This window comes from Scyliorhinus torazame, chromosome 2, assembly GCF_047496885.1.
Source record: "Scyliorhinus torazame isolate Kashiwa2021f chromosome 2, sScyTor2.1, whole genome shotgun sequence".
Taxonomy (NCBI): domain Eukaryota; kingdom Metazoa; phylum Chordata; class Chondrichthyes; order Carcharhiniformes; family Scyliorhinidae; genus Scyliorhinus; species Scyliorhinus torazame.
In genome coordinates, this window is record NC_092708.1 from 402,457,814 (window position 1) to 402,485,593 (window position 27,780).

Consider the following 27,780-nt stretch of genomic DNA (forward strand, 5'->3'; position numbering starts at 1 on the left):
ACAATGATGCCCATGTAGCGACAAGGGGAGTGATAGAGAGGTGCTTTGGCGTGCTGAAGATGCGTTTCAGGTGCCTGGACCTCTCTGGGGGTGCCCTCCAGTATCGGTCAGATAGGGTCGGCCGCATCATTGTGGCGTGCTGCGTCCTGCACAATATAGCCCAGCAGAGGGGCGATGTGCCGCAGGCAGAGGAGGGCGGAGTGGAGGAGCAGCAGGAAGAGGCGCAGTCCTCCCCAGATGAGGGGGATGGGGGCAATGGTCAGGGCAGACGGGGTAGACACAGGCGGGTGGCTGTCCACCATTACCGGCTGGCCCAGCGGGCACGGGACAGACTGATAGACGCCCGCTTCACTGACTAGATGGGCGTGAAAATCGGGTAGTATGGCCACAGACCGCACACCATGGCAACAGCCGACCACCCACACCCCCCACCCATCCACCCACCCAGCACTCTCACCCCCCTCCCCAACCCCACCCACCCCACCCGCATGCACACCCCCCCCCCCCCCATTGCCGATCCACCTGCGGCACAACGGGCCGGGCTCACACAGTTGCGGGTGGACGCGTGTCTATTGCAGGCCATGGAGGATGATGACAACCCGCCCTGTGGTGAGCTCCTGGCTCCACATCGTTGGACTATGTCTGACCCATGGCCACAGTACCACCATCCACCCGGACCATCCCTGCATGCGGCAGTGACACTGCAGCGCACGGTCCCGTCCTCTGCCCCGGGGGATGTTGATGGCGGCCCAGGGGGAAGGGGGCAGCCTCACCTGGGGCTGAGGTAAGACCACCCCTCACACACACACTTGCGCTCAACATACATGACACCCCCGCACGCTTTGGACGGAGCACAAAGGCAGCTTCTGTAGGTGTAACATTGACTTTAATAACCAAAGGAGTTCATGCACGTGCCCTAGCCCCTAAAACTCATCTGTGCCCTGCACCCGTGCCAACTTACTCAGTGTCTAATTGTTTGGCCTTACGGGCCCTTTGACTACGTCTACGTGGTTCCCCAGACGGTACAGCAGAACTGGAGGTGGACTCCTGTGATTTCTGCCCTCTGACACGGGATCCCTTTGGCGGCCGTTTCCTGGGGCGTCCTGGCCTAGATGGGCCAGGCTGCGGCCCGGGCGACTGGGATGGCGAGCTGCCAGCCTGTCCTGCCCGTTGCCCACCCGATGCACCTGGGACGGAAGGGGGGGAGTCCGAGGTGTCATGGTGTTCCGGAACCTCCCCTACAGGGGGAGCCGGGACGGACCACACCACCTCCTCTTCCCTCGGGGTGCCCGATGGCCCCCAGGCCTCTACATGGGTGGGGGATGCGAACGGACTGGCCATCCGACGCCCCCCGACATCTGGCGCTGCCAGTCCTGGAGGCCCGTGCTGGTATCGACAGGGGTCTGCAGGTTTGCAGCCATGGAGCCCAGGGGGTTGGCAAACCCTGTCTGTGACAGTGCGACGCCGGCTCGCACATGGCCACTGGCGCCGATGCCCTCAGCGATGGCCTGTTGAGACTGGGCCATGGCCTGCTGAGACTGGGCTATGGCCTGCTGAGACTGGGCTATGGCCTGCAGAGACTGGGCCATGGCCTGCAGAGACTGGGCCATGGCCTGCAGAGACTGGGCCATGGCCTGCTGAGACTGGGCCATGGCCTGCAGAGACTGGGCTATGGCCTGTTGAGACTGGGCCATGGCCTGCTGAGACTGGGCTATGGCGTGCAGAGACTGGGCTATGGTGTTGAGCGCCTCTGCCATCTGGCGCTGGCACGGGCTCATGGCCTCCTGTGAGAGGGCAGCCGTGTCCTGGGCCACAGACGCCGCCTGCACGGAAAGCCCCAGGCCTCGCAAACCGTTCCCCATGTCTGACACCGTCGCACCCATTGCCTCCACCGCGGACGCCACCCGTGCGGTGGCGGCCTGGGTGGCACGCATGACCGGCACCACTCCCAGCTCCTGGACGCGGGTGGACTCCTCCACCTGCGACTGCAGCCGCCGCAAGCCGCCCGTCACCCTCTTCGCTCGTCTCCGGGTCGGTGGTTGCATCGGATCTATGTGTGGGTGTGGTAACTCCAGGAACCCGGGATCCATCTGGGCGGCAGATGTTCGCTTGGGCTGGGCTGCCCTCCGACCGCCCGGTCCCTCTGCTGCTCCTACCTCCACCTGCTGTACCGGGACGGCTGTGTTGTGCGCACCAGTGAGTGTACCAGACGCCTCATCACTAAAGTGCCCAACCGAGGTGAGTGTTTCTGCGATGGTGGAGGGTGTTGGTGACAGCAGTGGCGTTGTGTCGTGCTCTTCGTCCCACTCTGAGTCCATGGCACTTTGGGGTGGGGGTTCGTCTCCACCCATCCACTCTGAGTCACTGTCCGGTATTTTGTCTTCCTGGGTAGTACTGTCCCGGGTAGTGGTGTCCTGGGTAGTGCTGTCCTGGCTCGGATGTGACGGGGGCCTGTGGCTGCCCCCCTCGTCGCTGGGTGGTCGCTCCCGCACGTGACGGGGGCGTCGTCTCCCTGTTGCTCCAGGTCTCTCCGTCTCCGTGTTGTGCGAGGGGCATCCTGCGGGCGTCGCAAGCTGGAGGGTCCGGGTCTCTCCGTCTCCCGTGGTCTCCGAGGGGCATCCTGCGGGCGTCGCACGCTGGAGGGTGCGGGTCTCTCCGTCTCCCGTGGCCTCCGAGTGGCATCCTGCGGGCGGTCTGCATCTGCGGGGATGGGTGCCTGGACGTTTGGTCCTGCGATACACAATGAAGCATGCATGGTTAGACATCAGGCAGTGATCAGGTGATATGGGGAGGGGGATATAGGGGAGGGGGGATATGGGGACGGGCTGTCGGTGGTTCACTTGTTAGTACGCCCCCGACCTCTGCATCAGCAACCTCCCGGTCCTCAGGTCCGCCAGCCAGTTCCAGGGCCCTTTCCTCGTGTTCGGTCAGTGGCCTCTCATCAGCTGGGCCTCCTCCAGTCCTCACATGCTCCCTATTGTTGTGTGCGCGCTTCTCCTGTTGGGGGGGGGGGTGGCAGGGGTAAAAGGCAACACTGTTAGGCAGGTATATGAATGCACGCCATCGGTTGCGCGTGCATTGCAGAGGTTAAGGTTAGGGCTGGATTCACTTAGGGATATGGGGGAGGGGGGACATGGGGGAGGGGGGGATATGGGGGAGGGGGGATATGGGGGAGGGGGGATGTGGGGGAGGGGGGATGTGGGGGAGGGGGGATATGGGGAGGGGGGATATGGGGAGGGGGGATATGGGGGAGGGGGGATATGGGGGAGGGGGGATATGGGGAGGGATATGGGGAGGGAGGATATGGGGAGGGGGGATATGGGGAGGGGGATATGGGGGAGTGGGATATGGGGGAGGGGGAATATGGGGGAGGGGGGATATGGGGGAGGGAGGGATATGGGGAGGGGGATATGGGGGAGGGGGGATATGGGGAGGGGGGATATGGGGAGGGGGGATATGGGGGAGGGGGATATGGGGGAGGGGGGATATGGGGGAGGGGGGATATGAGGGAGGGGGGATATGGGGGAGGGGGGATATGGGGAGGGGGGGATATGGGGAGGGGGGATATGGGGGATATGGGGGAGGGGGGATATGGGGGAGGCTCACCCTGCCTGCTCTGACGAGGTCGTTCACCTTCTTGTGGCACTGGGTGCCTGTCCGTGGTGTCAGGGCCACAGCGGTGACGGCCTCTGCCACCTCCCTCCACAGACGCCGGCTGTGGCGTGGGGCAACTCTGCGGCCGTGCCCGGGATACAGGGCGTCCCTCCTCTGCTCCACCGCGTCCAGGAGCGCCTCCACATCGCGTGACTCGAACCTCGGGGCTGAGCGACGGCCAGCCATCCAGTCGGGTGTTCCGGTCGGGAGTTCCGGTCGGGTGGGGGGGGAGCAGCGCGGCCTTATGAGCCGTCACGCCGTGCAGCGCGTATGACGCTGCACGGCGTGAACCACTGCGCAAGCGCGGATCCCGTTACGGCGCTGCTAGCCCATTTCGGGCCGGAGACTTTTGACTCATTTTTCCGGCGTGACGCAAGTCGGATTTGCGCCGTTTATGCGGATTTTGCGCCGATAACGGAGAATTTCGCCCATTATTTCTGACATCTTGGGCGGGATTCTCCGACCTCCCGCCGGGCCGGCGTGAATCGCGCCGCCCATCTTGGAGAATGGCGGGGACCGTCGCGACTCAATGGGCACTGGGGCTGCCCGAATTCTCCGGCCCGCGATGGACCGAAGTCCCGCCCGTTTTTTGCCAGTCCCGTCGGCATAAATTGGAGTAGGTCCTTACCGGTGGGACCTGGCGCCGCGGGCAGGCTGCGGGGTTCTTGGGGGGGCGCAGGGCCATCTGGCCCTGGGAGGTGCCCCCATGGTGGCCTGGCCCATGATCGGGGCCCACCGATCTGCGGGCAGGCCTGTGCCGTGGAGGCACTATTGTTCCGCACCGGTGGCTGTAGCAGTCCGCCATTGCCGGTGCAGAAACTAAGCCTTCTGCGCATGCGCGGGGATGACGCCAGCACGCGCTGGCGCTCCCGCGCATGCGCCAACTCGCGCCGGCCAGCGGAGGCTCTTCGGCGCCGGTTGGCGTGGCGCCAAGCCCCTTTCCTGCTGGCCAGCGGGGCACAAACCACTCCGGGGCATGCCTAGCACTGAAGGTGCGGAAGCTTCCGCACCTTTGGGGCGGCCCGACGCCGGAGTGGTTCACGCCACTCCTCGGCGCCAAGACCCCCCGCCCCACCGGGTCGGGGAGAATCCCGCCCCTTGTCTTTGTGAAACAATTCAGGGTGCTGGTTCTGTTGTTCTGTTTCTCACAAACAGTCAGCACGGGCTGCTGGGATTGGACACAGCTGTCAGGATGAGGATCAATCATGCACTGCTTGCGATTCTATTGGATAAGTTTAAACACTGCTTGCGATTCTATTGGATAAGTTTAAACACTGCTTGCGATTCTATTGGATAAGTTTAAACACTGCTTGCGATTCTATTGGATAAGTTTAAACACTGCTTGCGATTCTATTGGTGAAGTTTAAACACGGCTTGCGATTCTATTGGATAAGTTTAAAAGTAGTACCTTCAGGGATTGGATCGCGTCCAACTGGGGTGGGCTATTGAAATGAATTGAAATGAAATGAAATGAAAATCGCTTATTGTCACAAGTAGGCTTCAAAAGAAGTTACTGTGAAAAGCCCCTAGTCGCCGCATTCCGGCGCCTGATCGGGGAGGCTGTTTCGTGTCTTTGTTTGGCAGAACAGATCTTGGCCGATATCCAGTCTGTTCTCCGTGTACGCGTAACAAGCCTGATTAAATAGCCGCCTTGCCCAGGTTGCCGTGTTTGTTCCTCTCGGTACTGAGCTGAGCCACAGGGAATAACCCCACGTGGAAGCTGACTCAGTACACAGGTCTTGAAACTGCTCCTACAAAAGCCAGCTCAGATTTGCTGAGGTCAAATGAGAGGGTTGATGAAGGTAATGGAATTAATCATTCAATTCATAAAATCTGTAATCGAAGACTAGTCTCAATTGAATGAACATGTAACCACTGCCGACTGTACTCACAAACCATCTGGTTTACTAACGTCCTTTAGGGAAGGAAATTTACCCGGTCTGGCCGACCTGTGACTCCAGACCCACAGCAATGTGGTTGATTCTTAACTGCCCTCTGAAATGGCCCAGAAAGCCACTCAGTTCAAGGGCACTTAGGGATGGGCAACACATGCTGGCCCAGGCGGACACACCCACATCCTACCAAAGACTAAATAAAAAAATATTTCCAGGAATGTTTCCAGTGATGAGGGACTGAAGTTGTCAGGACAGATTGGAGAAGTTGGATAGCTCTCTTTATAAAAGAGAAGATTGAGAGGAGATTTAATCAAAGGTGTTCAAATGATAATATATGGTGTATATGGATTTCAGTAAAGCGTTTGATAAGGTTCCCCACGGTAGGCTACTGCAGAAAATACGGAGGCATGGGATTCATTGTGATTTAGGAGTTTGGATCAGAAATTGGCTAGCTGGAAGAAGACAAAGGGTGGTGGTTGATGGGAAATGTTCAGCCTGGAGTCCAGTTACTAGTGGTGTACCACAAGGATCTGTTTTGGGGCCACTGCTGTTTGTCATTTTTACAAATGACCTGGAGGAGGGCGTAGAAGGATGGGTGAGTAAATTTGCAGATGACACTAAAGTCGATGGAGTTGTGGACAGTGCGGAAGGATGTTGCAGGATACAGACGGACATAGATAAGCTGCAGACCTGGGCTGAGAGGTGGCAAATGGAGTTTAATGCAGAAAAGCGATGGGTGATTCATTTTGGAAGGAGTAACAGGAATACAGAGTACTGGGCTAATGGTAAGATTCTTGGTAGTGTGGATGAGCAGAGAGATCTCGGTGTCCATGTACATAGATCCCTGAAAGTTGCCACCCGGGGTGAGAGGGTTGTTAAGAAGGCTTACGGTGTGTTAGCTTTTATTGGTAGAGGGATTGGGTTTCAGAGCCATGAGGTCATGTTGCAGCTGTAGAAAACTCTGGTGCAGCCGCATTTGGAGTATTGCGTGCAGTTCTGGTCACCGCATTATAGGAAGGACGTGGAAGCATTGGAAAGGGTGCAGAGGAGATTTACCAGGATGTTGCCTGGTATGGAGGGAAGATCTTATGAGGAAAGGCTGAGGGACTTAAGGCTGTTTTCGTTAGAGAGAAGAAAGTTAAGAGGTGACTTAATTGAGACATACAAGATGATCAGAGGATTGGATAGGGTGGACAGTGAGAGCCTTTTTCCTCGGATGGTGATATCTAGCACGAGGGGACATAGCTTTAAATTGAGGGGAGATAGATATAAGACAGAGGTCAGAGGTAGGTTCTTTACTCAGAGAGTAGTAAGGGCGTGGAATGCCCTGCCTGCAACAGTACTGGACTCGCCAACACTAAGGGCATTCAAATGGTCATTGGATAGACATATGGACGATAAGGGAATAGTGTAGTAGGGCTTTAGAGTGGTTTCACAGGTCGGCGCAACATCGAGGGCCGAAGGGCCTGTACTGCGCTGTAATGTTCTATGTTCTATGATGAAGGGTCTGTAAATAGGAAGAAAGAGGATATGGGGTAATGGGGAGAAGACAGGAGACAGGGGTAGAGAAAAATATCAGCCATGATTGAATGGTGGAGCAGACTCAGTGGGCCGAGTGGCCTTAATTCTGCTCCTATGTCTTATGGTCTTGTTAAATTGTTTCCATTGACAGAAGGACCAGTGGACAACTGTGTCCTTCTGTCTTGTGACCACCCTATGATTCTATAGAGAGGGCGACCAAAGAAACAGGGTTGGTTTTCGGAGAGTGAAGAAGGTTAAGAGGAGATCCGATTGAGATCTTCAAAATTCTCTTGCTTTTGAGTGCTAAAATCAGGAAAAATTATTTCCTTGGCTGTTGAGTGAACACAGATAACATGACACTAGAAGCACTGACAACAGCAGGAAAGGTGTGGGGCAAGGGGGGAGGAATGGGGTTAAGTGAATACTTTTCTCAAAGAGCTGCCGGAGATATCTGTGCTGTAAGGTTCGGTGGTTCAATGAGGCTCCAGAATCTGCAGAAATGGCTTCTTATTACTTTGTGTGGAAATTGTGTACTGGACCTCAGATGTTGGACACATCACCTTAATTGGATATGTCTTGTGTACATTAACTGTCACTTTCTTTTAAACATGAAATGGTTTGCTAATACCATGAGATAGCCCAATAATTGTTTTCAGAATTTAGAGCTGAGGAATAGTCAAATTTAAGCCCATCCCACACTTTGCATTATCCAGACAACCGTTGCAGTAACACATTAACAGCCAAAACAAACTCGAGCAACAAGGGAGCTTTGCCAGCTGAATTCCTTCAACACAACATATCCACAAAGGATTACAATTAACACACTTTGCTTCTTTCAATTTTTAAAACATTTACCAATTCATCTAGAGTACTGGCTGAAGTACGTATCTGAATTAAAACAAGCAATTGTTACTGAATATAAAACCAGTCTCATGAAGAGATCATTGCTATCTGTTGAGATGCTAAAGTTCTGTACTTGTTCATTTCATGAAAAAGCTTGAATTTTCTGGTCATTGTCTGATGACAAAAACACACACTGAAGACAAAAGAGTGAAAACCAAAGGAACTGATTGGAATCAGCAGTAACCAAACCCTGACCCTAATTGTAAACCCAATCATAGCCCTAACCCAAAACACAACCCTAAACCCAAACCTAACCCGAAATCTAACGCCAACCTCTAAACTCAACCTTAATCCTAACCCTGGATCCATCCCTAAACCCAACCCTAAGACCACCCCTAAACCCACCCAACTCTAGCCCGAAACCCTAATCGTAAACCCAACACGAACCCTTATCCGAAAACCTAACCCAACACCTCACCCTAAACCTAACTCTAATCCAAAACCTAACTCTAAACCCTAACCCAACCCTAAACCCAAACCTCAAGGACCCCAGACCCCAAGGACACAGACAAAATAAATAAACCTCGAACAAAGTCATGGAATTTACAAGAGGGCAAAGTCTTAAACTTAGAAGGGAGTTGACTGTTTCGGAGGAGGAGAAAGATATGGGCTTTGGATTAGTTGATGTTTTTCAGATGGATACATTGCTGTAAAAACATATTTTTATACTCACACCACATTTTCGCTGAAGTTCGCGGACATGAATCTCACCCTAATTAGCCATTAATTGCTGATTCAGCACACTTTAACATTACTTCACCTTTTACCGCACGGTGGCACAGTGGTTAGCACGGCTGCCTCACAGTGCCAGGGACCCGGGGTGACAGAGTGATTATCACGGCTACCTCATAGCGCCAGGGACCTGGGTTCAATTCCGGCCTTGGGTGACTGTGCAGAGTCGACACATTCTCTCTGTGTGTGCGTGGGTTTCCTCCGGGTGCTCCGGTTTCCTCCCACACTCCAAAGATGTGCGGGTTAGGTGGATTGGCCGTGGTCAATTATCCCTCATTGTCCAAAGGTATGCAGGTTGGGTGGGGTTACAGGGTTACACCGATAGGATAGGGCGGGTGTGGGCCTCCGTTGATCTCTTTCAGAGGGTCCGTGCAGACTCAATGGGCAGAATGGCCTCCTTCTGCACTGTAGCAGTTTTATGGCTGTAAATACTGACTAACCCATTGTATTGTTACAACATCATTTTATTTCAGATTTCCGATATTCATTGTTTTTCTATCGCTCGATCAGCTAGGTTTTTAAATTCACCTCCATTAATCAGCCTCTGTAGTGTTCAGAAACCCATTCCTCAATAAGGTCAATACTCACTCTGGAACAGACACAGAATTCTAACAGGCAATCGTCAGCGGAACTCACAGCTCTCTTCCCATATGTCAGTCAATCTGACAAGATTCCAATCAGCTCATCCGTTGAAGCAAGTCTAAGTGATGGACAGTCTTGGGACTGAAATGGGACTAACCTTCCAGTCAATTAGAATTGATGTGGATTGTTTAAGACACAGTCAGCTCCCCAGCATAACTATGAGGAAAGCAGCCAGTCCGCTCAATGGCCTTGGATTAAGTTAAAGACACATCTGCACATTCCAGTTTTGAGACACTGTACACAACAATCATTCTGTTAACATTAGCATACTCCTCACCATCTTTGGAGACATGCTGTCCTGTGGGTGACTAGAAGCAGTACAAGAAGGGTGTGAGGTCGGCACATATGGTTGAAAAATGAGGAATAAATAGCATGCACATGATTTGAGTAGTTTTGAACAGACATCTATCCAGCATTGCCAACACTGATGATTCACAGATGGTTTCATGCTTTTGATTCATGTGAGAAACTTAAAATGCAGCATGTTTGTGAATCGACTGGAACATTGGCAATGCTGTGTTCCATTTACTGACAACATTCACACACAAATAAAACAAATTAATTTCCACTGATAATAATCCGAAAATAAGTTGGTGAAGCTTAACTGGAAGCTTCTGATAATCATAGAATTTACAGTGCAGAAGGAGGCCATTCGGCCCATCGAGTCTGCACTGGCTCTTGGAAAGAGCACCCTACCCAAGGTCAACACCTCCACCCTATCCCCATAACCCAGTAACCCCACCCAACACTAAGGGCAATTTTGGACACTAAGGGCAATTTATCATGGCCAATCCACCTAACCTGCACATCTTTGGATTGTGGGAGGAAACCAGAGCACCCGGAGGAAACCCACGCACACACGGGGACGATGTGCAGACTCCGCACAGACAGTGACCCAAGCCGGAATCGAACCTGGGACCCTGGAGCTGTGAAGCAATTGCGCTATCCACAATGCTACCATGCTGCCCATTTAGGACAGGACATGAATAATAATTCAATAAGTACAACAGGAGACCGTCCTCAGGGTAAATAATGACCAAAAAGACCCCCACAGCATTCGAAAGTCATTTAGTGAAGGTAATAGGCCCCCTTTGCTACAGGATACAGATATCCAGTGTATATAAACCTCTCAACTAACTCTCCCTGGACAGTTACAAACTGCAAAGAATGCACAGCTTCCAAAATGTGGCTGTCCTGTATCTAACCCATATTCACTATTATTTCGGATTATATTTTTCAAAACACAAAATAAAACTCTTACCTGCATGGTTTTCCATGGCGTCCTTCTTGCAAGCAAATAAACAAAAAACTAATAATCATTCTGTACAATGCAACAAGAACAATTTGGGAAGTCAGTATTCAAAATAAATATAATGGCAATTATAAAGCAATTATTATATTCTTTGGCAGAGCAGAATTTAGGAAGAAAAGATTTAAAATGTAAACAGTGATCATTTACAAGCACAGAAAGACCCAGACCCTTGATAGAATTGACCAGCAAGGCAACAGAAGTCATTGATACTGGAGCAATTTTCTAACCCTTCCATAAGGCAACTGTGAAAGTGGGAAATTAAATTACAGATTAAAAACAAATAGTGGTTTAGTAATACAGAACTTGAGTATTGCTGAAAATATATATTTTGTTGAAGCTTTTCATCTTGCACTCACCAGAACAATCACAAGAATACAAAAGTCAGAGGAAAAAACAATTTCATACTGGATGAGTAGAGAGTATTGATTGGTTGGCAAATAGATTTAGATTAGCAGGGGCGTTGCCATGGAGGTTGCACCAGTTAGTGGTGACTGACAGTGAACTGCCAAGTATTGTTGGTAAATTTAAACCAGGCAGTTTGACCCTGATTGGTCAAGACATTGCCCTGAGGAATGAATCAGCAAATGGCTGTCACTTATTTTGTTAAGTTGAAACAGGCACAGTGTGTGTAGATGTCCTTTATATCTGCAAAGAAAAGGACCCTGTTTATTAATATATGTAGCTTCTAGGACGCACACATGCGCCACACTGTGAGCCCAACTGATGATCTTAAATTGGTTGCCAGTGTAATGCTTAGCACACTGAGGATTATTGAGAAAATGTTGTCCAATTCTCGAATCACAGCTAATGTTTGACAGTGTGTTCTGAGTTCTGCACACATGGACTGGTTGGGTATGATCTGTACCTTACTTGTTGTGAACAGTGGCTGGGACATGCTGTTTGATGCAATCTGCCAGTCTTTGGCCTAAATACTGAGCATCACACTGGCACAGAAATTCATATACCACATTGTTCATTTGTGTGATAGGCAGAATGTCTTTATTGGGTTGACAGCAGCATCCTGTTAGTGACTCGTTCCACTAGTGTTGCTACAGCATGGCAGCAGAGAAAAACAGTGAGCTTCACTGTCGCTCAGATCTCGGAGATATCTTGCCCTCCCGGGATAATCTGAGGGAAACTGGGACTATTCAGGGCCAAAGGCCTTGGGTCTGTTCATGAGGTTTTTTCCATTGTTCTGATTAGTTCAAGATGGCAGAATATTGTTTTTTCAATACTCAGATGAAATTCAGAAGCGCAATAAGGACAGAGTCTCTGCAATCAAACACAACAGTGGACTGGACAGAGTATCCACAATCAAACACAACAGTTGTCAGGACAGAGTCTCCACAATCAAGCACAACAGTGGACAGGACAGAGTCTCCACAACCAAACACAACAGTGGACAGGACAGTCTCCACAATCAAACACAACAGTGGACTGGACAGAGTATCCACAATCAAACACAACAGTTGTCAGGACAGAGTCTCCACAATCAAGCACAACAGTGGACAGGACAGAGTCTCCACAACCAAACACAACAGTGGACAGGACAGAGTCTCCACAATCAAACACAACAGTGGACAGGACAGTCTCCACAATCAAACACAACAGTGGACAGGACAGAGTCTCCACAATCAAACACAACAGTGGACAGGACAGTCTCCACAATCAAACACAACAGTGGACAGGACAGTCTCCGCAATCAAACACAACAGTGGACAGGACAGTCCCCACAATCAAACACAATAGTGGACAGGACAGAGTCTCCACAATCAAACACAACAGTGGACTGGACAGAGTCTCCACAATCAAACACAACAGTGGACAGGACAGTCTCCGCAATCAAACACAACAGTGGACAGGACAGTCTCCACAATCAAACACAACAGTGGACAGGACAGAGTCTCCACAATCAAACACAACAGTGGACAGGACAGTCTCCACAATCAAACACAACAGTGGACAGGACAGTCTCCACAATCAAACACAACAGTGGACAGGACAGAGTCTCCACAATCAAACACAACAGTGGACAGGACAGTCTCCACAATCAAACACAACAGTGGACAGGACAGAGTCTCCGCAATCAAACACAACAGTGGACAGGACAGTCTCCACAATCAAACACAACAGTGGACAGGACAGAGTCTCCACAATCAAACACAACAGTGGACAGGACAGAGTCTCCACAAACAAACACAACAGTGGACAGGACAGAGTCTCCACAATCAAACACAACAGTGGACAGGACAGTCTCCACAATCAAACACAACAGTGGACAGGACAGTCTCCACAATCAAACACAACAGTGGACAGGACAGAGTCACCGCAATCAAACACAACAGTGGACAGGACAGAGTCTCCACAATCAAACACAACAGTGGACAGGACAGTCTCCACAAACAAACACAACAGTGGACAGGACAGAGTTTCCGCAATCAAACACAACAGTGGACAGGACAGTCTCCACAATCAAACACAACAGTGGACAGGACAGAGTCTCCACAATCAAACACAACAGTGGACAGGACAGTCTCCACAATCAAACACAACAGTGGACAGGACAGTCTCCACAATCAAACACAACAGTGGACAGGACAGAGTCTCCACAATCAAACACAACAGTGGACAGGACAGTCTCCACAAACAAACACAACAGTGGACAGGACAGAGTTTCCGCAATCGAACACAACAGTGGACAGGACAGTCTCCACAATCAAACACAACAGTGGACAGGACAGAGTCTCCACAATCAAACACAACAGTGGACAGGACAGAGTCTCCGCAATCAAACACAACAGTGGACAGGACAGAGTCTCCACAATCAAACACAACAGTGGACAGGACAGTCTCCACAATCAAACACAACAGTGGACAGGACAGAGTCTCCACAATCAAACACAACAGTGGACAGGACAGTCTCCGCAATCAAACACAACAGTGGACAGGACAGAGTCTCCACAATCAAACACAACAGTGGACAGGACAGTCTCCACAATCAAACACAACAGTGGACAGGACAGTCTCCACAATCAAACACAACAGTGGACAGGACAGAGTCTCCACAATCAAACACAACAGTGGACAGGACAGTCTCCACAATCAAACACAACAGTGGACAGGACAGAGTCTCCACAATCAAACACAACAGTGGACAGGACAGTCTCCACAAACAAACACAACAGTGGACAGGACAGAGTTTCCGCAATCAAACACAACAGTGGACAGGACAGTCTCCACAATCAAACACAACAGTGGACAGGACAGAGTCTCCACAATCAAACACAACAGTGGACAGGACAGAGTCTCCGCAATCAAACACAACAGTGGACAGGACAGAGTCTCCACAATCAAACACAACAGTGGACAGGACAGTCTCCACAATCAAACACAACAGTGGACAGGACAGAGTCTCCACAATCAAACACAACAGTGGACAGGACAGTCTCCGCAATCAAACACAACAGTGGACAGGACAGAGTCTCCACAATCAAACACAACAGTGGACAGGACAGAGTCTCCACAATCAAACACAACAGTGGACAGGACAGTCTCCACATTCAAACACAACAGTGGACAGGACAGAGTCTCCACAATCAAACACAACAGTGGACAGGACAGTCTCCACAATCAAACACAACAGTGGACAGGACAGAGTCTCCACAATCAAACACAACAGTGGACAGGACAGTCTCCACAATCAAACACAACAGTGGACAGGACAGAGTCTCCGCAATCAAACACAACAGTGGACAGGACAGAGTCTCCACAATCAAACACAACAGTGGACAGGACAGAGTCTCCGCAATCAAACACAACAGTGGACAGGACAGTCTCCACAATCAAACACAACAGTGGACAGGACAGTCTCCACAATCAAACACAACAGTGGACAGGACAGAGTCTCCACAATCAAACACAACAGTGGACAGGACAGAGTCTCCACAATCAAACACAACAGTGGACAGGACAGTCTCCACAATCAAACACAACAGTGGACAGGACAGTCTCCACAATCAAACACAACAGTGGACAGGACAGAGTCTCCACAATCAAACACAACAGTGGACAGGACAGAGTCTCCACAATCAAACACAACAGTGGACAGGACAGAGTCTCCACAATCAAACACAACAGTGGACAGGACAGTCTCCACAATCAAACACAACAGTGGACAGGACAGAGTCTCCACAATCAAACACAACAGTGGACAGGACAGAGTCTCCACAATCAAACACAACAGTGGACAGGACAGTCTCCACAATCAAACACAACAGTGGACAGGACAGTCTCCACAATCAAACACAACAGTGGACAGGACAGTCTCCACAATCAAACACAACAGTGGACAGGACAGAGTCTCCGCAATCAAACACAACAGTGGACAGGACAGTCTCCACAATCAAACACAACAGTGGACAGGACAGTCTCCACAATCAAACACAACAGTGGACAGGACAGAGTCTCCACAATCAAACACAACAGTGGACAGGACAGTCTCCACAATCAAACACAACAGTGGACAGGACAGAGTCTCCACAATCAAACACAACAGTGGACAGGACAGAGTCTCCACAATCAAACACAACAGTGGACAGGACAGAGTCTCCACAATCAAACACAACAGTGGACAGGACAGAGTCTCCGCAATCAAACACAACAGTGGACAGGACAGTCTCCACATTCAAACACAACAGTGGACAGGACAGAGTCTCCACAATCAAACACAACAGTGGACAGGACAGTCTCCACAATCAAACACAACAGTGGACAGGACAGAGTCTCCACAAACAAACATAACAGTGGACAGGACAGTCTCCACAATCAAACACAACAGTGGACAGGACAGTCTCCACAATCAAACACAACAGTGGACAGGACAGTCTCCACAATCAAACACAACAGTGGACAGGACAGTCTCCAAAATCAAACACAACAGTGGACAGGACAGAGTCTCCGCAATCAAACACAACAGTGGACAGGACAGAGTCTCCACAATCAAACACAACAGTGGACAGGACAGTCTCCACAATCAAACACAACAGTGGACAGGACAGTCTCCACAATCAAACACAACAGTGGACAGGACAGAGTCTCCACAATCAAACACAACAGTGGACAGGACAGTCTCCACAATCAAACACAACAGTGGACAGGACAGTCTCCGCAATCAAACACAACAGTGGACAGGACAGTCTCCGCAATCAAACACAACATTGGACAGGACAGAGTCTCCACAATCAAACACAACAGTGGACAGGACAGAGTCTCCACAATCAAACACAACAGTGGACAGGACAGAGTCTCCACAATCAAACACAACAGTGGACAGGACAGAGTCTCCACATTCAAACACAACAGTGGACAGGACAGAGTCTCCACAATCAAACACAACAGTGGACAGGACAGAGTCTCCACATTCAAACACAACAGTGGACAGGACAGAGTCTCCACAATCAAACACAACAGTGGACAGGACAGTCTCCACAATCAAACACAACAGTGGACAGGACAGAGTCTCCACAATCAAACACAACAGTGGACAGGACAGTCTCCACAATCAAACACAACAGTGGACAGGACAGAGTCTCCACATTCAAACACAACAGTGGACAGGACAGAGTCTCCACAATCAAACACAACAGTGGACAGGACAGAGTCTCCGCAATCAAACACAACAGTGGACAGGACAGAGTCTCCACAATCAAACACAACAGTGGACAGGACAGAGTCTCCACAATCAAATACAACAGTGGACAGGACAGTCTCCACAATCAAACACAACAGTGGACAGGACAGAGTCTCCACAATCAAACACAACAGTGGACAGGACAGTCTCCACAATCAAACACAACAGTGGACAGGACAGTCTCCACAATCAAACACAACAGTGGACAGGACAGTATCCACAATCAAACACAACATTGGACAGGACAGAGTCTCCACAATCAAACACAACAGTGGACAGGACAGAGTCTCCACAATCAAACACAACAGTGGACAGGACAGTCTCCACAATCAAACACAACAGTGGACAGGACAGAGTCTCCGCAATCAAACACAACAGTGGACAGGACAGAGTCTCCACAATCAAACACAACAGTGGACAGGACAGAGTCTCCACAATCAAACACAACAGTGGACAGGACAGAGACTCCACAATCAAACACAATAGTGGACAGGACAGAGTCTCCGCAATCAAACACAACAGTGGACAGGACAGAGTCTCCACAATCAAACACAACAGTGGACAGGACAGAGTCTCCGCAATCAAACACAACAGTGGACAGGACAGTCTCCACAATCAAACACAACAGTGGACACGACAGTCTCCAAAATCAAACACAACAGTGGACAGGACAGTCTCCACAATCAAACACAACAGTGGACAGGACAGAGTCTCCACAATCAAACACAACATTGGACAGGACAGAGTCTCCACAATCAAACACAACAGTGGACAGGACAGAGTCTCCACAATCAAACACAACAGTGGACAGGACAGAGTCTCCACAATCAAACACAACAGTGGACAGGACAGAGTCTCCACATTCAAACACAACAGTGGACAGGACAGAGTCTCCACAATCAAACACAACAGTGGACAGGACAGAGTCTCCACATTCAAACACAACAGTGGACAGGACAGAGTCTCCACAATCAAACACAACAGTGGACAGGACAGTCTCCACAATCAAACACAACAGTGGACAGGACAGAGTCTCCACAATCAAACACAACAGTGGACAGGACAGTCTCCACAATCAAACACAACAGTGGACAGGACAGAGTCTCCACATTCAAACACAACAGTGGACAGGACAGAGTCTCCACAATCAAACACAACAGTGGACAGGACAGAGTCTCCGCAATCAAACACAACAGTGGACAGGACAGAGTCTCCACAATCAAACACAACAGTGGACAGGACAGAGTCTCCACAATCAAACACAACAGTGGACAGGACAGTCTCCACAATCAAACACAACAGTGGACAGGACAGAGTCTCCACAATCAAACACAACAGTGGACAGGACAGTCTCCACAATCAAACACAACAGTGGACAGGACAGTCTCCACAATCAAACACAACAGTGGACAGGACAGTATCCACAATCAAACACAACATTGGACAGGACAGAGTCTCCACAATCAAACACAACAGTGGACAGGACAGAGTCTCCACAATCAAACACAACAGTGGACAGGACAGTCTCCACAATCAAACACAACAGTGGACAGGACAGAGTCTCCGCAATCAAACACAACAGTGGACAGGACAGAGTCTCCACAATCAAACACAACAGTGGACAGGACAGAGACTCCACAATCAAACACAACAGTGGACAGGACAGAGTCTCCGCAATCAAACACAACAGTGGACAGGACAGTCTCCGCAATCAAACACAACAGTGGACAGGACAGTCTCCGCAATCAAACACAACATTGGACAGGACAGAGTCTCCACAATCAAACACAACAGTGGACAGGACAGAGTCTCCACAATCAAACACAACAGTGGACAGGACAGTCTCCACAATCAAACACAACAGTGGACAGGACAGTCTCCACAATCAAACACAACAGTGGACAGGACAGTATCCACAATCAAACACAACATTGGACAGGACAGAGTCTCCACAATCAAACACAACAGTGGACAGGACAGAGTCTCCACAATCAAACACAACAGTGGACAGGACAGTCTCCACAATCAAACACAACAGTGGACAGGACAGTCTCCACAATCAAACACAACAGTGGACAGGACAGTATCCACAATCAAACACAACATTGGACAGGACAGAGTCTCCACAATCAAACACAACAGTGGACAGGACAGTCTCCACAATCAAACACAACAGTGGACAGGACAGAGTCTCCGCAATCAAACACAACAGTGGACAGGACAGAGTCTCCACAATCAAACACAACAGTGGACAGGACAGAGACTCCACAATCAAACACAATAGTGGACAGGACAGAGTCTCCGCAATCAAACACAACAGTGGACAGGACAGAGTCTCCACAATCAAACACAACAGTGGACAGGACAGAGTCTCCGCAATCAAACACAACAGTGGACAGGACAGTCTCCGCAATCAAACACAACAGTGGACAGGACAGTCTCCACAATCAAACACAACAGTGGACAGGACAGAGTCTCCACAATCAAACACAACAGTGGACAGGACAGAGTCTCCGCAATCAAACACAACAGTGGACAGGACAGTCTCCACAATCAAACACAACATTGGACAGGACAGAGTCTCCACAATCAAACACAACAGTGGACAGGACAGTCTCCACAATCAAACACAACAGTGGACTGGACAGAGTCTCCACAATCAAACACAACAGTGGACAGGACAGAGTCTCCGCAATCAAACACAACAGTGGACAGGACAGTCTCCGCAATCAAACACAACAGTGGACAGGACAGTCTCCACAATCAAACACAACAGTGGACAGGACAGTCTCCACAATCAAACACAACAGTGGACAGGACAGAGTCTCCACAATCAAACACAACAGTGGACAGGACAGTCTCCGCAATCAAACACAACAGTGGACAGGACAGAGCCTCCACAATTAAACACAACAGTGGACAGGACAGTCTCCACAATCAAACACAACAGTGGACAGGACAGAGTCTCCACAATCAAACACAACAGTGGACAGGACAGAGTCTCCACAATCAAACACAACAGTGGACAGGACAGTCTCCACAATCAAACACAACAGTGGACAGGACAGAGTCTCCACAATCAAACACAACAGTGGACAGGACAGAGTCTCCACAATCAAACACAACAGTGGACAGGACAGAGTCTCCACAATCAAGCACAACAGTGGACAGGACAGTCTCCGCAATCAAACACAACAGTGGACAGGACAGTGTCTCCACAATCAAACACAACAGTGGACAGGACAGAGTCTCCGCAATCAAACACAACAGTGGAAAGGACAGTCCCCACAATCAAACACAACAGTGGACAGGACAGTCTCCACAATCAAACACAACAGTGGACAGGACAGAGTCTCCACAATCAAACACAACAGTGGACAGGACAGAGTCTCCGCAATCAAACACAACAGTGGACAGGACAGTCTCCACAATCAAACACAACAGTGGACAGGACAGTCTCCACAATCAAACACAATAGTGGACAGGACAGAGTCTCCACAATCAAACACAACAGTGGACTGGACAGAGTCTCCACAATCAAACACAACAGTGGACAGGACAGTCTCCGCAATCAAACACAACAGTGGACAGGACAGTCTCCACAATCAAACACAACAGTGGACAGGACAGAGTCTCCACAATCAAACACAACAGTGGACAGGACAGTCTCCACAATCAAACACAACAGTGGACAGGACAGTCTCCACAATCAAACACAACAGTGGACAGGACAGAGTCTCCACAATCAAACACAACAGTGGACAGGACAGTCTCCACAATCAAACACAACAGTGGACAGGACAGTCTCCACAATCAAACACAACAGTGGACAGGACAGTCTCCACAATCAAACACAACAGTGGACAGGACAGAGTCTCCACAATCAAACACAACAATGGACAGGACAGAGTCTCCACAAACAAACACAACAGTGGACAGGACAGAGTTTCCGCAATCAAACACAACAGTGGACAGGACAGTCTCCACAATCAAACACAACAGTGGACAGGACAGTCTCCACAATCAAACACAACAGTGGACAGGACAGAGTCTCCACAATCAAACACAACAGTGGACAGGACAGTCTCCACAAACAAACACAACAGTGGACAGGACAGAGTCTCCACAATCAAACACAACAGTGGACAGGACAGTCTCCACAATCAAACACAACAGTGGACAGGACAGAGTCTCCACAATCAAACACAACAGTGACCAGGACAGTCTCCACAATCAAACACAACAGTGGACAGGACAGAGTTTCCGCGATCAAACACAACAGTGGACAGGACAGAGTCTCCACAATCAAACACAACAGTGGACAGGACAGAGTCTCCACAATCAAACACAACAGTGGACAGGACAGAGTCTCCACAATCAAACACAACAGTGACCAGGACAGTCTCCACAATCAAACACAACAGTGGACAGGACAGAGTTTCCGCGATCAAACACAACAGTGGACAGGACAGAGTCTCCACAATCAAACACAACAGTGGACAGGACAGTCTCCACAATCAAACACAACAGTGGACAGGACAGAGTCTCCACAATCAAACACAACAGTGGACAGGACAGTCTCCACAAACAAACACAACAGTGGACAGGACAGAGTTTCCGCAATCAAACACAACAGTGGACAGGACAGTCTCCACAATCAAACACAACAGTGGACAGGACAGAGTCTCCACAATCAAACACAACAGTGGACAGGACAGAGTCTCCACAATCAAACACAACAGTGGACAGGACAGAGTCTCCACATTCAAACACAACAGTGGACAGGACAGTCTCCGCAATCAAACACAACAGTGGACAGGACAGTCTCCACAATCAAACACAACAGTGGACAGGACAGAGTCTCCACAATCAAACACAACAGTGGACAGGACAGTCTCCGCAATCAAAAACAACAGTGGACAGGACAGAGTCTCCGCAATCAAACACAACAGTGGACAGGACAGTCTCCACAATCAAACACAACAGTGGACAGGACAGAGTCTCCACAATCAAACACAACAGTGGACAGGACAGTCTCCGCAATCAAACACAACAGTGGACAGGACAGTCTCCACAATCAAACACAACAGTGGACAGGACAGAGTCTCCACAATCAAACACAACAGTGGACAGGACAGTCTCCGCAATCAAACACAACAGTGGACAGGACAGTCTCCACAATCAAACACAACAGTGGACAGGACAGTCTCCATAATCAAACACAACAGTGGACAGGACAGTCTCCGCAATCAAACACAACAGTGGACAGGACAGAGTCTCCACAATCAAACACAACAGTGGACAGGACAGTCTCCACAATCAAACACAACAGTGGACAGGACAGAGTCTCCACAATCAAACACAACAGTGGACAGGACAGAGTCTCCACAATCAAACACAACAGTGGACAGGACATTCTCCACATTCAAACACAACAGTGGACAGGACAGAGTCTCCACAATCAAACACAACAGTGGACAGGACAGAGTCTCCACAATCAAACACAACAGTGGACAGGACAGAGTCTCCACAATCAAACACAACAGTGGACAGGACAGAGACTCCACAATCAAACACAATAGTGGACAGGACAGAGTCTCCGCAATCAAACACAACAGTGGACAGGACAGAGTCTCCACAATCAAACACAACAGTGGACAGGACAGAGTCTCCGCAATCAAACACAACAGTGGACAGGACAGTCTCCACAATCAAACACAACAGTGGACACGACAGTCTCCAAAATCAAACACAACAGTGGACAGGACAGTCTCCACAATCAAACACAACAGTGGACAGGACAGAGTCTCCACAATCAAACACAACATTGGACAGGACAGAGTCTCCACAATCAAACACAACAGTGGACAGGACAGAGTCTCCACAATCAAACACAACAGTGGACAGGACAGAGTCTCCACAATCAAACACAACAGTGGACAGGACAGAGTCTCCACATTCAAACACAACAGTGGACAGGACAGAGTCTCCACAATCAAACACAACAGTGGACAGGACAGAGTCTCCACATTCAAACACAACAGTGGACAGGACAGAGTCTCCACAATCAAACACAACAGTGGACAGGACAGTCTCCACAATCAAACACAACAGTGGACAGGACAGAGTCTCCACAATCAAACACAACAGTGGACAGGACAGTCTCCACAATCAAACACAACAGTGGACAGGACAGAGTCTCCACATTCAAACACAACAGTGGACAGGACAGAGTCTCCACAATCAAACACAACAGTGGACAGGACAGAGTCTCCGCAATCAAACACAACAGTGGACAGGACAGAGTCTCCACAATCAAACACAACAGTGGACAGGACAGAGTCTCCACAATCAAACACAACAGTGGACAGGACAGTCTCCACAATCAAACACAACAGTGGACAGGACAGAGTCTCCACAATCAAACACAACAGTGGACAGGACAGTCTCCACAATCAAACACAACAGTGGACAGGACAGTCTCCACAATCAAACACAACAGTGGACAGGACAGTATCCACAATCAAACACAACATTGGACAGGACAGAGTCTCCACAATCAAACACAACAGTGGACAGGACAGAGTCTCCACAATCAAACACAACAGTGGACAGGACAGTCTCCACAATCAAACACAACAGTGGACAGGACAGAGTCTCCGCAATCAAACACAACAGTGGACAGGACAGAGTCTCCACAATCAAACACAACAGTGGACAGGACAGAGTCTCCACAATCAAACACAACAGTGGACAGGACAGAGACTCCACAATCAAACACAATAGTGGACAGGACAGAGTCTCCGCAATCAAACACAACAGTGGACAGGACAGAGTCTCCACAATCAAACACAACAGTGGACAGGACAGAGTCTCCGCAATCAAACACAACAGTGGACAGGACAGTCTCCGCAATCAAACACAACAGTGGACAGGACAGTCTCCACAATCAAACACAACAGTGGACAGGACAGAGTCTCCACAATCAAACACAACAGTGGACAGGACAGAGTCTCCGCAATCAAACACAACAGTGGACAGGACAGTCTCCACAATCAAACACAACATTGGACAGGACAGAGTCTCCACAATCAAACACAACAGTGGACAGGACAGTCTCCACAATCAAACACAACAGTGGACAGGACAGAGTCTCCACAATCAAACACAACAGTGGACAGGACAGAGTCTCCGCAATCAAACACAACAGTGGACAGGACAGTCTCCGCAATCAAACACAACAGTGGACAGGACAGTCTCCACAATCAAACACAACAGTGGACAGGACAGTCTCCACAATCAAACACAACAGTGGACAGGACAGAGTCTCCACAATCAAACACAACAGTGGACAGGACAGTCTCCGCAATCAAACACAACAGTGGACAGGACAGAGCCTCCACAATTAAACACAACAGTGGACAGGACAGTCTCCACAATCAAACACAACAGTGGACAGGACAGAGTCTCCACAATCAAACACAACAGTGGACAGGACAGAGTCTCCACAATCAAACACAACAGTGGACAGGACAGTCTCCACAATCAAACACAACAGTGGACAGGACAGAGTCTCCACAATCAAACACAACAGTGGACAGGACAGAGTCTCCACAATCAAACACAACAGTGGACAGGACAGAGTCTCCACAATCAAGCACAACAGTGGACAGGACAGTCTCCGCAATCAAACACAACAGTGGACAGGACAGTGTCTCCACAATCAAACACAACAGTGGACAGGACAGAGTCTCCGCAATCAAACACAACAGTGGAAAGGACAGTCCCCACAATCAAACACAACAGTGGACAGGACAGTCTCCACAATCAAACACAACAGTGGACAGGACAGAGTCTCCACAATCAAACACAACAGTGGACAGGACAGAGTCTCCGCAATCAAACACAACAGTGGACAGGACAGTCTCCACAATCAAACACAACAGTGGACAGGACAGTCTCCACAATCAAACACAATAGTGGACAGGACAGAGTCTCCACAATCAAACACAACAGTGGACTGGACAGAGTCTCCACAATCAAACACAACAGTGGACAGGACAGTCTCCGCAATCAAACACAACAGTGGACAGGACAGTCTCCACAATCAAACACAACAGTGGACAGGACAGAGTCTCCACAATCAAACACAACAGTGGACAGGACAGTCTCCACAATCAAACACAACAGTGGACAGGACAGTCTCCACAATCAAACACAACAGTGGACAGGACAGAGTCTCCACAATCAAACACAACAGTGGACAGGACAGTCTCCACAATCAAACACAACAGTGGACAGGACAGTCTCCACAATCAAACACAACAGTGGACAGGACAGTCTCCACAATCAAACACAACAGTGGACAGGACAGAGTCTCCACAATCAAACACAACAATGGACAGGACAGAGTCTCCACAAACAAACACAACAGTGGACAGGACAGAGTTTCCGCAATCAAACACAACAGTGGACAGGACAGTCTCCACAATCAAACACAACAGTGGACAGGACAGTCTCCACAATCAAACACAACAGTGGACAGGACAGAGTCTCCACAATCAAACACAACAGTGGACAGGACAGTCTCCACAAACAAACACAACAGTGGACAGGACAGAGTCTCCACAATCAAACACAACAGTGGACAGGACAGTCTCCACAATAAAACACAACAGTGGACAGGACAGAGTCTCCACAATCAAACACAACAGTGACCAGGACAGTCTCCACAATCAAACACAACAGTGGACAGGACAGAGTTTCCGCAATCAAACACAACAGTGGACAGGACAGTCTCCACAATCAAACACAACAGTGGACAGGACAGAGTCTCCACAATCAAACACAACAGTGGACAGGACAGTCTCCACAAACAAACACAACAGTGGACAGGACAGTCTCCACAAACAAACACAACAGTGGACAGGACAGAGTCTCCGCAATCAAACACAACAGTGGACAGGACAGAGTCTCCACAATCAAACACAACAGTGGACAGGACAGTCTCCACAAACAAACACAACAGTGGACAGGACAGAGTTTCCGCAATCAAACACAACAGTGGACAGGACAGTCTCCACAATCAAACACAACAGTGGACAGGACAGAGTCTCCACAATCAAACACAACAGTGGACAGGACAGAGTCTCCACAATCAAACACAACAGTGGACAGGACAGAGTCTCCACATTCAAACACAACAGTGGACAGGACAGTCTCCACAATCAAACACAACAGTGGACAGGACAGAGTCTCCGCAATCAAACACAACAGTGGACAGGACAGAGTCTCCACAATCAAACACAACAGTGGACAGGACAGTCTCCACAATCAAACACAACAGTGGACAGGACAGAGTCTCCACAATCAAACACAACAGGGGACAGGACAGTCTCCGCAATCAAACACAACAGTGGACAGGACAGAGTCTCCGCAATCAAACACAACAGTGGACAGGACAGTCTCCACAATCAAACACAACAGTGGACAGGACAGAGTCTCCACAATCAAACACAACAGTGGACAGGACAGTCTCCGCAATCAAACACAACAGTGGACAGGACAGTCTCCACAATCAAACACAACAGTGGACAGGACAGAGTCTCCACAATCAAACACAACAGTGGACAGGACAGTCTCCGCAATCAAACACAACAGTGGACAGGACAGTCTCCACAATCAAACACAACAGTGGACAGGACAGTCTCCATAATCAAACACAACAGTGGATAGGACAGTCTCCGCAATCAAACACAACAGTGGACAGGACAGAGTCTCCACAATCAAACACAACAGTGGACAGGACAGTCTCCACAATCAAACACAACAGTGGACAGGACAGAGTCTCCACAATCAAACACAACAGTGGACAGGACAGAGTCTCCACAATCAAACACAACAGTGGACAGGACATTCTCCACATTCAAACACAACAGTGGACAGGACAGAGTCTCCACAATCAAACACAACAGTGGACAGGACAGTCTCCACATTCAAACACAACAGTGGACAGGACAGTCTCCACAATCAAACACAACAGTGGACAGGACAGAGTCTCCACAATCAAACACAACAGTGGACAGGACAGTCTCCACAATCAAACACAACAGTGGACAGGACAGAGTCTCCACAATCAAACACAACAGTGGACAGGACAGAGTCTCCACAATCAAACACAACAGTGGACAGGACAGAGTCTCCACAATCAAACACAACAGTGGACAGGACAGTCTCCACAATCAAACACAACAGTGGACAGGACAGAGTCCCCGCAATCAAACACAACAGTGGACAGGACAGAGTCTCCACAATCAAACACAACAGTGGACAGGACAGAGTCTCCACAATCAAACACAACAGTGGACAGGACAGAGACTCCACAATCAAACACAATAGTGGACAGGACAGAGTCTCCGCAATCAAACTCAACAGTGGACAGGACAGAGTCTCCACAATCAAACACAACAGTGGACAGGACAGAGTCTTCGCAATCAAACACAACAGTGGACAGGACAGTCTCCGCAATCAAACACAACAGTGGACAGGACAGTCTCCACAATCAAACACAACAGTGGACAGGACAGAGTCTCCACAATCAAACACAACAGTGGACAGGACAGAGTCTCCGCAATCAAACACAACAGTGGACAGGACAGTCTCCACAATCAAACACAACATTGGACAGGACAGAGTCTCCACAATCAAACACAACAGTGGACAGGACAGTCTCCACAATCAAACACAACAGTGGACAGGACAGAGTCTCCACAATCAAACACAACAGTGGACAGGACAGAGTCTCCGCAATCAAACACAACAGTGGACAGGACAGTCTCCGCAATCAAACACAACAGTGGACAGGACAGTCTCCACAATCAAACACAACAGTGGACAGGACAGTCTCCACAATCAAACACAACAGTGGACAGGACAGAGTCTCCACAATCAAACACAACAGTGGACAGGACAGTCTCCGCAATCAAACACAACAGTGGACAGGACAGAGTCTCCACAATTAAACACAACAGTGGACAGGACAGTCTCCACAATCAAACACAACAGTGGACAGGACAGAGTCTCCACAATCAAACACAACAGTGGACAGGACAGAGTCTCCACAATCAAACACAACAGTGGACAGGACAGTCTCCACAATCAAACACAACAGTGGACAGGACAGAGTCTCCACAATCAAACACAACAGTGGACAGGACAGAGTCTCCACAATCAAACACAACAGTGGACAGGACAGAGTCTCCACAATCAAGCACAACAGTGGACAGGACAGTCTCCGCAATCAAACACAACAGTGGACAGGACAGAGTCTCCACAATCAAACACAACAGTGGACAGGACAGAGTCTCCACAATCAAACACAACAGTGGAAAGGACAGTCCCCACAATCAAACACAACAGTGGACAGGACAGTC

General features: G+C 49.4%; 1 protein-coding gene across 1 annotated transcript in view; it reads right to left on the bottom strand.

Annotated features, from left to right (window-relative positions):
- Positions 1–27,780, bottom strand: part of flvcr2a (FLVCR choline and putative heme transporter 2a) — a 390,222-nt gene that overhangs the window by 119,737 nt on the left and 242,705 nt on the right. The window contains exon 6 of the mRNA XM_072494542.1: positions 10,609–10,668. Within this exon, the coding sequence (XP_072350643.1) occupies positions 10,609–10,668 (60 nt within the window). The remainder of the gene's footprint in view (positions 1–10,608; positions 10,669–27,780) is intronic.